This window comes from Globicephala melas, chromosome X (assembly GCF_963455315.2).
Source record: "Globicephala melas chromosome X, mGloMel1.2, whole genome shotgun sequence".
In the NCBI taxonomy this organism is placed as follows: domain Eukaryota; kingdom Metazoa; phylum Chordata; class Mammalia; order Artiodactyla; family Delphinidae; genus Globicephala; species Globicephala melas.
In genome coordinates this window covers 111254616-111267913 of record NC_083335.1, presented here as the reverse complement: position 1 = coordinate 111267913, position 13298 = coordinate 111254616, and the positions used below count along the sequence as shown (strand labels likewise).

At 39.4% G+C, this 13298-nt stretch overlaps 1 protein-coding gene across 4 annotated transcripts in view; it reads right to left on the bottom strand.

Annotated features, from left to right (window-relative positions):
• The window catches only part of SCML2 (Scm polycomb group protein like 2), a 108818-nt gene that overhangs the window by 36559 nt on the left and 58961 nt on the right, over positions 1-13298 (bottom strand). For all 4 annotated transcript variants that reach the window (XM_060292585.1, XM_060292583.1, XM_060292586.1 and 1 more), the window contains exon 7: positions 7393-7636. In XM_060292585.1, the coding sequence (XP_060148568.1) occupies positions 7393-7636 (244 nt within the window). The remainder of the gene's footprint in view (positions 1-7392; positions 7637-13298) is intronic.

Genomic DNA, 13298 nt, shown 5'->3' with positions numbered 1-13298 from the left:
TTGGCTTTCAAGAATATATCACATTATATCTAAGAAATGATACTTATATATTATAGCTGCCATTTAATGAATGATATATTGGCTAAAGTAAATGTTTTCTCTACTCAAAAAGAGTATTTCACCTAGTGTAAGCAAGTACAGTACTAACCCTATTAATCTCTCTGCAATTAATAAGCAATGCTTGAAAAAAATCAAAATGAATCATATATGCAACGTTAAGTATCAACTAACAATCTTTAACCATACTTTTCCCAGAATCCTAAGGTTCTTCTGGGGACTTCTGTGAATCTTTACAAATCAGAATGTGGCACCAGTGGGCACATCTTTGTTTCTACTCTACTGTTTCCAAATTCTACCTTGTCATGGGTTGATTTATTTGTATTCAAAAAGTAGTCATAAATGATACTACAAAGCTAAGGTAACCAAAACAGCAATGGCAGGGCACAAAAACAGACACACACCAATGGAACAAAATAGAGAGCCCAGAAATAAACCTACACACCTACGGTCAATTAATCTATGACAAAGGAGGCAAGAACATACAATGGAGAAAAGTCTCTTCAACAAGTGGTGCTGGGAAAGCTGGACATCTACATGTAAATCAATGAAATTAGAACACTCCCTCAAACCATATACAAAAATAAACTCAAAATGGTTTAAAGACCTAAATATAAGACATGACACCACAAAACTCCTACAACAGAAGATGGGCAAACATTCTCTGACATTAATTGTAGCAATATTTTCTCAGATCAGTCTCCCAAAGCAAAAGAAATAAAAGAAAAATAAACAAATGGGACCTAATCAAACTTAAAAGCTTTTGCACAGCAAATGTAACCATCAACAAAACAAAAAGACAACCTACAAAATGGGAGAAAATATTTGCAAATGATGCCACCGACAAGGGGTTAAGATCCAAAACAAACAAAGAACTCATGCACTGAACATCAAAAAAACAAACAACCCAATCAAAAAATGGGTGGAAGACTTAAATAGACATTTCTCCAAAGAAGACATACAGATGGTCAACAGGCATACGAAAAGATGTTGAACACTGCTGATTATTAATGAAATGAAAATCAAAACCACAATGAGGTATTGTCTCACACCAGTCAGAATGGCTATCATCAAAAAGTCTATAGGGACTTCCCTAGTGGTGCAACTGGTTAAGAATCCGCCTGCCAATGGAGGGAACACGGGTTCGATCACTGGTCTCCCACATCCAGGAGGCTGCCACATGCTGTGGAGCAAGTAAACCCCTGCACCACAACTACTGAGCCTGTGCTCTAGAGTCCATGAGCCACAACTACTGAGCCCACTTGCCACAACTACTGAAGCCCACGTGCTCTAGAGCCCGTGCTATGCAACAAGAGAAGCCCATGCACCGCAATGAAGAGTAGCCCCCACGTGCCGCAACTAGAGAAAGCCCGTGAGCAGCAACGAAGACCCAACATAGCCAAAACTTAATTAATTTTAAAATCTATTTTTGAAAGTCTACAAATAATAAATGCTGAAGAGGGTGTGGAGAAAAGAGAACCCTCCTACACTGTTGGTGGGAATGTAGATTAGTGCAGCCACTATAGAAAATAGTATGGAGGTTCCTTTAAAAACTAAAAATAGAGCTACCATATGATCCAGCAATCCCACTCCTGGGCATATATCCGGAAAAGATGAAAACTCTTAATTCGAAAAGATACATGCACCCCAATGGCAGCACTATTTACAATAGCCAAGACATAGAAACAATCCAAGTGCCCACCAACAGACAACTGGCTTAAGAAGATGTGGCATATATATATATACATATATATATATATAAAAATATATATAATATTACTCAGCCATTAAAAAGAATGAAATACTGCCATTTGCAGCAACATGGATGGACCTAGAGATTATCATACTAAGTAAGTCAGACAGAGAAAGACAAAAATTGTATGCTATCCCTTATATGTGGAATCTAAAAAATAATACAAATGCATCTATATACAAAACAGAATACAGACTCACAGACACAGAAAACTCATGGTTACTAAAGGGGAAAAGGGGGGAGGGATAAATTAGGAGTATAGGATTAAGAGATACAAACTATTATATATAAAACAGATAAGCAACAAAGATTTATTGTATAGCACATGGAACTATATTCAATATCTTTTAATAACCTATAATGGAAAACAATCTGAAAAAATATATATATATAACTGAATCACTTTGCTGTACATCCAAAACTAACACAGTATTGTATATCAACTGTACTTCAATTTTTTTAAAGTACAAAAACAAAATGAAAAAAAAAGTAGTCATAAAAAATGCTTCACAATGTCAAATTACTTGTGGCATTTGAAATCCTTAATAATGATAAAACAGTTAAATTATAATATCCAACATTTAAAAATTTTCAAAATGAAAGTAAACAACTTATCATTTGTATCTGTGTGGTTTTGCCAAGATTCAACAAAACCCACACCTAGAATTATCAGAGTGAAAATAAAAAACATCAAAGATGACATGAAAATATTAAAGTAGCTAGAGGAAAAAAAATGACATTACAGTCAGAGGAAAAATAGAATGACAGCTGAACTGTCAACAGCAATGAAAATCAAAAGGCAAAATAATGATACCTTCAATGTGCTGAAAGAAAACAGCTGTCAACTTAGAATTCTACACCCAGAAAAAATGTCTTTCAAGGAAGGAGGTGAAATAATGACATATTCAGATGAACATAAACTGAGAAAGCATGCCACTAGCAGACATTCACTAAAGGAAATTCTCAAAGATCTACCTCAGGCAGCAGAAAATTAATCCCAGATGAAAGGGATTAAGGAGGATTCCTACTAAGAAGGAATAAAGAGCAAAGAACATGTTGAATATGTTGGTGAATATCAACAAATATTGATTACTTAAACAATAATAGTAATAGTTTATAAGATTACAAAAATATATAATTAAAATATACAACAGTAATAACATGAATTTGAAGGGAGTAAATAGGTAGAGTATTCTAAGTTCCTTTTATTGTCTTAGTGCAGAAGAAAGATATTAAGTTCAGACTTCCTTGAAGAAAGCATGTTAAAATTCCTAGAGCATTAAAAGAACGGAAAATACAGTGTATAACTTCCCAACAAGAGGAGAACAAATGGAATAAGAAAAAATAATCCAAAAAAGGATAAGAAAGGAAAACAAAACAAAGAAAAGGCAAGACAAATAAAAAGCACAAAATAAGATAGCATACTGAAAACCCGATATATCTGTGATTACAATAAATAGAAATAGATTAAAAGCTCCAGTCAGACTGGCTGACTGGCAAAAAAATAAAAATCCGACTATTTGCAAGAAACGCATCTCTTTAGATTAGGATAGATAAAGGCTGAACATTAGAAAGAGAAAGAGAAAGAATAAGAACACCAACCAAATAAAAGCTGGTATAACAACAACAACAAAAAGCTGGTATAGCTACATTAATACAAGATAAAAGCAGACTTTAAGCTAAAAAAACATAAAGAGGATTACTACAGAAGGTTCAGTGGACCAGAAAGTTATGAGAGAATTCAAATTTGTACACACCTGATAATGGAGCCAGAAAACAGATAGAGCATAATGTAAATACTAGAAGAACTACAAGGAAAAACAGACCCATAATCATAATGGAACCTATAGGGGAAAAACAATTCGAATAAAAGCAAACTTCTCATCAGAAACCATGGAAGCCAGAAGGAAGTTGCACAACATTTTTAAAGTGCTGAAAGAAAACAACTGCCAACCTGGAATTCTATATCCAGCAACCACCTTTCAAGAATGAAGGGGAAATAAAGACATTCTTAGATGAAGGAAAACTAAAAATTTGTTGCCAGCCAACATACCCTAAAAGAATGACTAAAAGAAGTTCTCTAAACAGAAAAAAAAAAATGATAAAAGGAGAAATCTTTGAAAACCAGGAAAGAAGAACGAACAACTGAAAGGACAAAACTGTGCATAAATACAATAGATTTTCCTTCTCTTCTTGAGTTTTCTAAATTATGTTTTATGATTGAAGCCAAAATTATCACACTATATAATGCCACTCTCAATGAATATAGAGGAAATATTTAAGACAACTATAAATGGTAGAGGGTAAAGGATTATAAATTGAGGTAAAGGTTCTAAATTTCACATTAACTGGTGAACTGTCTAGTGGGGTAAAGGACAGAGGAGGCATATTTCAGAAAGTATTGAAGTCACTTTCTTTTTTTTTTTTTTTGCGGTACGCAGGCCTCTCACTGTTGTGGCCTCTCCCGTTGCGGAGCACAGGCTCCGGACGCGCAGGCTCAGCGGCCATGGCTCATGGGCCAAGCCGCTCCACGGCACATGGGATCTTCCCGGACCGGGGCACGAACCCGTGTCCCCTGCATCAGCAGGCGGAACTCTCAACCACTGCGCCACCAGGGAAGCCCTGAAATCACTTTTTAAAAAACACTTTGCATCTCCTATTTACTCCTCAACTTTCTAAATCTGGTTTTTCAAAGAAGTCTAGCAACCATGCTTTTACTTAAGACCACTAATGAGCTCTCTCTCTTGAGTTTTATGCTGCATTTGATAATGCTGAATACTTATTTGCTTAAAATCTTTCCTCTCCTGTTGTTGGGGGAATCAACCTAGTGCTTTTCCTACATTTATATACTTTTTCTCACTGTCCTAAATTGAATTCTATCATCTACCCATCTTTTTTTTTTTTTTTTTTGCAGTATGCGGGCCTCTCACTGTTGTGGCCTCTCCCGCTGCAGAGCACAGGCTCCAGACGCGCAGGCCCAGCGGCCATGGCTCACGGGCCCAGCCGCATCCGCGGCATATGGGATCTTCCCGGACCGGGGCACGAACCAGGGTCCCCTGCATCAGCAGGCGGACTCTCAACTACTGCGCCACCAGGGAAGCCCTACCCATCTCTTATTCTTGTGTTTCTCAAAGTTCAAACCATGTACAGTGGAAACACCTGAGCCCCACTCCGGACCTACTGATTCAGAACCCCTAGATGTGAGCATCAGGATATCAGCCTTTTAACAAGCTCTCCCAGGTGATTCCAGTGTGAGAATTATTGTTTTAAATGTTGACGCACAAGGTTCTGTGGTTGATCCACCTCCACCTGTTACACATCTATAAATAAAATCACACCCACTGCTATCAACAGGATGTGTAAGCTGCCCACCTCCACACCAACTCCCCAGCCAGCACCTATAATCCCACCTGACACAAAACGTATTTATTTGAATGAACGTGATGATTCTCAAACCTGCTTTGTCAACCAAGACCTAACTCTTTTAGGCTTCATACCTGCATGTACATCCATCCAATGGACATGTCTACCTAGATGTCCTAAATTACCCTGAATCAGTTAAGATTAAATTCAGCTAACAGTAACAGAAAAGCCTAAAACAGTGGTTTATATAACACAGAAATTTTTCTCTCTCAAATAATAGTCTGGAATAGGCCAGTATAAAAATTCTGCTCCACAAAGTTCTCAGGGACTCTGGCTCCTTTCTGCTTTCCACTTCGAAATGCCTAGAATGTGGTCCCCATTTCATAATCCAAGATAGAGCTCCATCCAAAACAACCACATTCCTAGCAGCAGGACAGAAGCAAGAAGAAGGAAGAGAGAATGGTACATTCACTTCTCTGTAACACACTACCTGTGCTTTTATCCCACTGACAAGGACTTAAGTCTCACAGCTGTAACTAACTGCTAAAAAGGCTGGAAATCTAGTCTTTATGTCAGGCAGCCAAACTGCGTTATTAAGGAAAAATATAGGGAGACCAGATACTCAAGGACAATATCATTCTGGGCTACACATTCCAAAGTTACCATGTCCCAAATTGAACTCACCAGTTTTCAGAACACACTGTGCAATTTCACACCTTTGTGATGTGTCCACCCTACCTTTATCTCCATTCTGCCTGGCAAACTCCTTCTCCTCTCTTAATACTCACATCATGTGTCTTTTTGTGAAGCTTTCCTTTACCCGACCACCCTTCCGCCAGCCTAAACAGACCGGAGGTCTTTTGGGCACCTTCATATCTAGCATACATCTCTAGTTTTACACTGCTAATTCTGTACTGTATTTTTTTTTAAAGTCTATCCCTCCATTCATCCCTCTCCCACTAGAAGGTAAACTTCTTGAGGGCAGAGACTATGCCTTACTTTATTTATTTATTGGCCACACCACAGGGCTTGTGGGATCTTACTTCCCTGACCAGGGATTGAACCCGTACCCCCTGCTGTGGAAACATGGAGTCCTAATCATTGGACCGGGAGGGGATTCCCATGTCTTATTTTAGTATCATATGCACATAAATCTGTATCACACTAAATTTTACAAAAATCAACCATTAACATCTCTTTCCTAAAATTATGGCAGCAGGGAACCAAAGAGGTACCTAACAAAAAGATCATCATGGTATGTAGTATTGTAGTATAATGGGATGTGTTAAAGTTCCAAATTACAGAATATTCTAATAGCAGTTACAAGAATAATATGGCTATGTGCTCATACCTAGCCACTGCCCTCCTCCACCACACTACCTACTCATTTGCTACACCCATCTTTTTTTTCTGGTATAAATAAATAAATTTAGTGGGGTAAATTTTAAGTATGTTTACATTTGATTCCACTTATAAGTTTACATTTAACTTAGGCCAAATGATTGCGTTCTGTGCTTAGACTCCACTTAAATCTCAGCAGTTATTCCATCACAGAAGACCAGGTTAGGCATGTCTACGTCCTTGGAAGAGTCAAGCAAGAAGCTTCAATATTTTGATGACTTTTCTTTGAAAGAAAATATCTAGACTAGATGACACTATATTCAACTTAGGAGGCGCAGCATTACAACTGATAAACACATGACGGAAACAACATACTGATCTATGATGGCTTCCACAGTCAAAAATTTTTACGGACATGTACATTTTACTTAACACTATCAAAGTATCAATTTAACTTGAAAAAACAACCAAAATCATGTAAAACATGTATATAACACTTGTTATGCCCAACCTTTAAAAAACTATCTTCAAGATACAAACAATGGAATGCCATGTGTAATTTTAAATAGAATATCAACTATAAAGGTACCTGAGCACCCCAAAATGTTTCTAGCAGCAAGGCTTCAATAGTCTAAGTGTGACTTGTAGCTTTGTCCATATTCCCCAGTGTGGACTGTCAATTCAGACCACGATGTTGTGTTGGCCCTCAAAAATTCTAATTGTAAACTTTTACCTCCAGTTCTCTAACCTGGACAGTACCCTTGCTGTTCTGCCTGATGCTCCTCAGTTGGACATGAAATCCTACTCTCAATGCCAAGAGCAGATAGATCTAACTTCAAGAAAATAAAAGAACATGTATTAGTTAGTTATTATCTTACCATAAGTTCCTGGTGGTTGTAATACATCTCCTGTCAGGCGACACCACCCAACTGGGAAAATATCTCGACAATCATACTTGCACCAATAATCAAAAGCTCCACTCCAGCCATCGAATGTGATATAAACTTCATCTCCTTTAACATTTCCAATAGTTGCAGGGCAGATCAGATAAGGGTTCTTTCTGTCTATAGCTTCAAGTTTCATTCCCACTTTAAAATTATTTAGAGGTGGCTTTGGTGGTTCCTACCAAAACATTAAAAAAAAGTTTTCATTGTTAAAATGTATTAAGAAGCATTTGCTCAATTGTATTCTTACAACCTTCAGCAACCAAAAATTAAGCTTCATGTTTATCAATTAAATACAGGAAGAAACAGTTCTCACAGATTCCTCTGAAACTCTGCTCTACAATATCTCACTTACTCTGGAGCAGAGCCAAGAACCTAGAAGAAAACAAAACCAGCCTGGGGCTTCCCTGGTGGCGCAGTGGTTGAGAGTCCGCCTGCCGATGCAGGGGACACGGGTTCGTGCCCCGGTCTGGGAAGATCCCACATGCCGCGGAGCGGCTGGGCCCGTGAGCCATGGCCGCTGAGCCTGCGCGTCCGGAGCCTGTGCTCCGCAATGGGAGAGGCCACAACAGTGAGAGGCCCGCGTACCGCAAAAAAAAAAATAAAATAAAAATAAGGTCTTAAACATTTAAAAAAAAAAAAAAACCAGCCTGATAGTAATTCATTCATTCATTCACTCAAGAAGTATGTATTATATACTATGTACCAGGAATTTAGCATTCGTAAGTGAACAAAAATATCAAGATCCCTGTTCTGGTGGAGCTTATATTCTAGTAGTGGTGGTAGCAGGGGTAGGGGAGCCAGACAGGATGAAGGGGAGGAAGCAATAACAAGAAATTTTAAAAGAGAGTCAAACAAACCTAAAAATATAAAAATTATAGGGTATTTTGAAAGATAGTAAGTCCAAAGAGAAGGAACAGCAGCAGGTAATATCTAAAAAAAACCTCCAAGTATAAAATGCAGATACAAGAACATGAAAGTCACACAAGTCTGGGGTCATTTATGATAAGCAATCCAGAAACAAATATTTAAAAGTATTCCTTAAGGACTTCCCTGGTGGTCCAGTGGTTAAGAATCCACCTTCCAATGCAAGGGACACGGGTTCGATCCCTGGTCAGGGCACTAAGACCCCACATGCCGCGGGGCTTGCCCTGCTCTACAGCCCACGTGCCACAATTAGAGACAAGCCCACACGCCACAAGGAAGAGCCCGCATGCCGCAATGAAAGATCCCACATGCCACAACTAAGACCTGACAGCAGCCAAATAAATAAATAAATGTTCAATAAAAATAAAAGTATTCCTTAGTTACAGAAAGTTAAAGCATGCAAATGCTAACAGGATTCTTAGAAAGACCAAGTGCTATGTTAAAAGCAACATCTTTTTTTTTTCAATTTGCTTTTTATCCTAGTAAATGGCACCATCAGCAATCCAATCACCCAAGCCAGAAACGTGGAAATGGTCCTAGACCTGTGGTTCTCAGCCTGACTGAACATTAGAATCACCTGGAGCCACACTGCCAGCACTACTGATTAAATCAGTCTAGGTGGGGCCCAGGGCATGTTTTAATTGCCCAGATCCAACGCTGAGAACCACTACCCTAGATGCATCCTTTCCCCCAACACAATCAAAGACCACAACCTGCCAATTCCACCCCCTAGATCTTTAGAATAACGATATTGAAAGTTAAACCTTCAGGGGACTTCCCTGGTGGTGCAGTGGTTAAGAATCCGCCTGCCAATGCAGGGGACATGGGTTCGAGCCCTGGTCCAGGAAGATCCCACATGCCACAGAGCAACTAAGCCCACGCGCCACAACTACTGAAGCCCACACTCTAGAGCCCGAGAGCCACAAGAGAAGCCACCGCAGTGAGAAGCCTGTGCACCGCAACAAAGAGTAGCCCCTGCTCACCGCAACTAGAGAAAGCTTACGCCCAGCAACGAAGACCCAACGCAGCCATAAATAAATAAGTTAACCTTAAGGAGTGCTTATTTTATATATATATATATATATAAAAAAAAATAAAAGGTAACCTTCAATTGTTTAGTATATGCCAGGCACAGTTTAAATATTTCCCACATATTAATTTAATTCTCACAACAATCCTATGAAGTCAGTGCAATTATTATACCCATTTTACAGATAAAACTGATGCACAGTGGCCTAAGACTATACCATAAGTATCAGAGCTAGATTTTAAACTTAAATAGCCAACTTTGTGAAACACCCTACACCCCATCATCTGCTGGGCCAATTCCAAGTCATCCACACTTCAAAGCCCAATTCTCCTGGTCTCTTTAAGCCTTCCCTGACCAATGCCTGCCCACTCCAAGGCCCACCAAAGAGGTGATCTTGCCTTCAACTGTGAAACTATTGTTAAAATGTGTTCACTCCTCTGGGACTTCCCCAGCAGTCCAGCGGTTGAGACTCTGCCTTCCAATGCAGGAGGTGTGGGTTCAATCCCTGGTTGGGGAGCTAAGATACCACATGCCGTGGGGTGTGGCCAAAAACTTAAAAAATAAAATGTGTTCACTCCTCTATGAGACAAAGGGATTCTTAAAACCAAGTATCACTTCTTTTACATATTGTTATTTCCAGCACAGTACCCAAAAGTAAGCATTTTTTAAATGAATGAACCAAGGAATCACCTGGAGAACAGTAAATGAGCTCTCAACTAACTCTTTCACCAAGATATAATTTTAAAAACCTATACGGTAGATTGGTTCCTTTTAAAAATTCCTCCTTTACTGTAAAGCAATTATACTCCAATGAAGATGTTAAAAAAAAAAAAAAGAAGCCTCCTTTAAACCCATCTCAACATCCCATGCTTTCTGTTTCCTTTAGCCTTGCAATCTGAAAATTCCTTAATTCTTAGCCTTCAAAGTCCTTTTAATTACATACTCTTAATATGATTCTTAAAACCACCCTGAAGGGCTTCCCTGGTGGCGCAGTGGTTGAGAGTCCCCCTGACGATGCAGGGGACACGGGTTCGTGCCCCAGTCCAGGAAGATCCCACATGCCACGGAGCGGCTGGGCCCGTGAGCCATGGCCGCTGAGCCTGCGCATCCGGAGCCTGTGCTCCGCAACGGGAGAGGCCACAACAGTGAGAGGCCCGCGTACCGCAAAATAAAAAAAAAAAAAAAAAAAAAAACCCACCCGGAAAGTCAGCAGGGCAAAAGTTAGATTGATCAAGGATCAAAGTATTTGATAAATAGCTGGTAAGTAAGAAGCAGAGTCACATACCGACACTTCATGAAAGGGCCAAAGGTCCGTTATCAGTTATTACACATGGAAAGAAGGGGGGGCAGATTTTACAAAGTATAACCATGGAGGTTGATATATTTGTGCTAGACATTCACAGAATGCAAAAAACATTCAAGACACATATAAGGATCACAGGGCCTTACACTGTCATTCAACAGAGTAAGAGTAAGCCTTTCCATAGCAAAGTAAACTAGATCAAATGGCAATATACATTTTCTGCTACAAAACAGATTTAAGACAGTCAAGACAAGAGAAACAGAACTAATTTTAAAATTCAAATGTATAACCTAAAAAGAAATCCCAATATGACAGTATGTTATCAATGTCACTATTGGCTGGCAAGTAACAAAAACCAGAAAATGATTACAAACAAAATGCAATTTATTCTCTAAAGATTTTCATACTGTATTAATTCTTCTAAATTTCATGAAAACTCTATCAAATTTTCTTACATAAGTACAGCCATACAAATAAATATTAATAAAGCTCTAGGAGAAAACAAATTTTTATTTTAAAAAAATCAAAGGAACTACTATTTTAATAACACAGTAAATGAAAGGACTTTATCTCAAAACAACCTCCTTCCAGATTTAGGTAACTGGCAAAATGGTTCCCTCTGCTGTCCACAAAAGGTAATGATACAAAGTTGCTTTAAAATGTGTTGTTTTTTTTTTAAATAAATTTATTTACTTATTTATTTATTTTTAGCTGCATTGGGTCTTCGTTGCTGTGCGCGGTTTTCCTCTAGTTGCGGCGGGCAGGGGCTACTCTTCGTTGTGGTGCGCGGGCTTCTCATTCCGGTGGCTTCTCTTGTTGCAGAGCATGGGCTCTAGGCACGCAGGCTCAGTAGTTGTGGCTCACAGGCTTAGTTGCTCAGCGGCATGTTGGATCTTCCCAGACCAGGGCTCGAGCCCTAAAATATGTTTTTAAAGAATATAGTTCGTGGGCTTCCCTGGTGGTGCGGTGGTTAAGAATCCGCCTGCCAATGCAGGGGACACAGGTTCGAGCCCTGGTCCGGGAAGATCCCACATGCCGCGGAGCAACCAAGCTGGTGAGCCACAACTACTGAGCCTGCGCTCTAGAGCCCACACGCCTAGAGCCCGTGCTCTGCAACAAGAGAAGCCACCGCAGTGAGAAGCCCGTGCACCACAACGAAGAGTAGCCCCCACTCACCGCAACTAAAGAAAGCCCACGCAGCAACAAAGACCCAATGCAGCCCCCAAATTTAATTAATTAATTAATTAAAATATATATAGTTTGTCATCATCCATTCTTGAATGACTTCCTAAACACAAAGATATAATTTGCAAAAGCAATAGCTAAAATAAACAAGGGATCATTCTCTTTTACTGTAAGAAAATGATTCTGTTCTAGAAGGTGGCTAGCAAAGAATGGCCTTTTAACCTCCCTCCTTGCTTACCTACAATATGGTTCTCCTTACAGGCTACTTTTTCACATATCCCTGTGATTGAAGCCAGTCTCAGCATTACCTACATTACCCTTCTGCCTGGAATATTTTTACCCTTGTAGTCTCAAGGTTCATTCTCTCCCTTTCTCCACATCTTCACTCAAATGGCAACTTCTCAGCAAGACCTTCCTGGCCAACCTATCTAAAATGTCACCCTCCCTTCTCCTTAGCATATAAAACTATCAAACATAATACACATGTATTTATTATGGCTTACTATAAATTTACCAAGCTAGAAGGTAAGCTCCATAAAGCCTGGAGTTTTTTATAGCTTTGTTTACAGCTACATTCCTAGAGTCTACCTGTGATCACAAACTCCTATCCTTAATTTCTACTTCCTTACTTTTAATCAATTACTTCTTTGACCTCATCAAGAATTGTAGTCCTTTAACCTTCATTTATTCATTTACAAATATTTACTGAGTGCCTACTAAATGCCAGACACTACTGAAGGTTCTTGATATATATTAGCTAGCAAAATAAAAATCTCACCTTGCAGTGCTCACATGCTAGTAAAGAGAAAGATGAGGAACATAAGTAAAATATATTCTATGTTATATGATAAGTGCTTTGCAAAAACAGAGAGAGAGAGACAGAGACAGAGACAGAGACAGAGAGAAGATCAGAGTAAAGGGAGATCCAGAGAGCAATGTAGGGGAGGGGTTGTGCAACTGTAAACAAGGTAATCAGGACAAGCCTCATCTGGAAGGTGACATGTGAACAGAAGCCTGAAGGAGGTGATTATTAACCATGCAGTTATCTAGAGGAAGAGTGTTCTAAGCAGGGCCAACAGCCAGGGCCAAGGCCCTAAAACAGGAGACGTGTCTGAAATATTCAAAGAACAAGGAAGCAGAGAGTGGCTAAAATGCAGTATGCAAGTGGGAGGGCAGTAGGAAACAGGTCAGAGAGAGAGTGAGGGGTCGTATCATGTAGAGCTGTGGAGGCCACTGTAAGAACTCTGGCTTTTACTCTGAGTAAAACAGGGAGCCCCCTGGGTGGTTTTGAGCAGAGGAGTGATATAATCTCACTTTTTTTTTTTTTTTTTTTGCGGTACACGGGCCTCTCACTGTTGTGGCCTCTCCCGTTGCGGAGCACAGGCTCCGGACGCG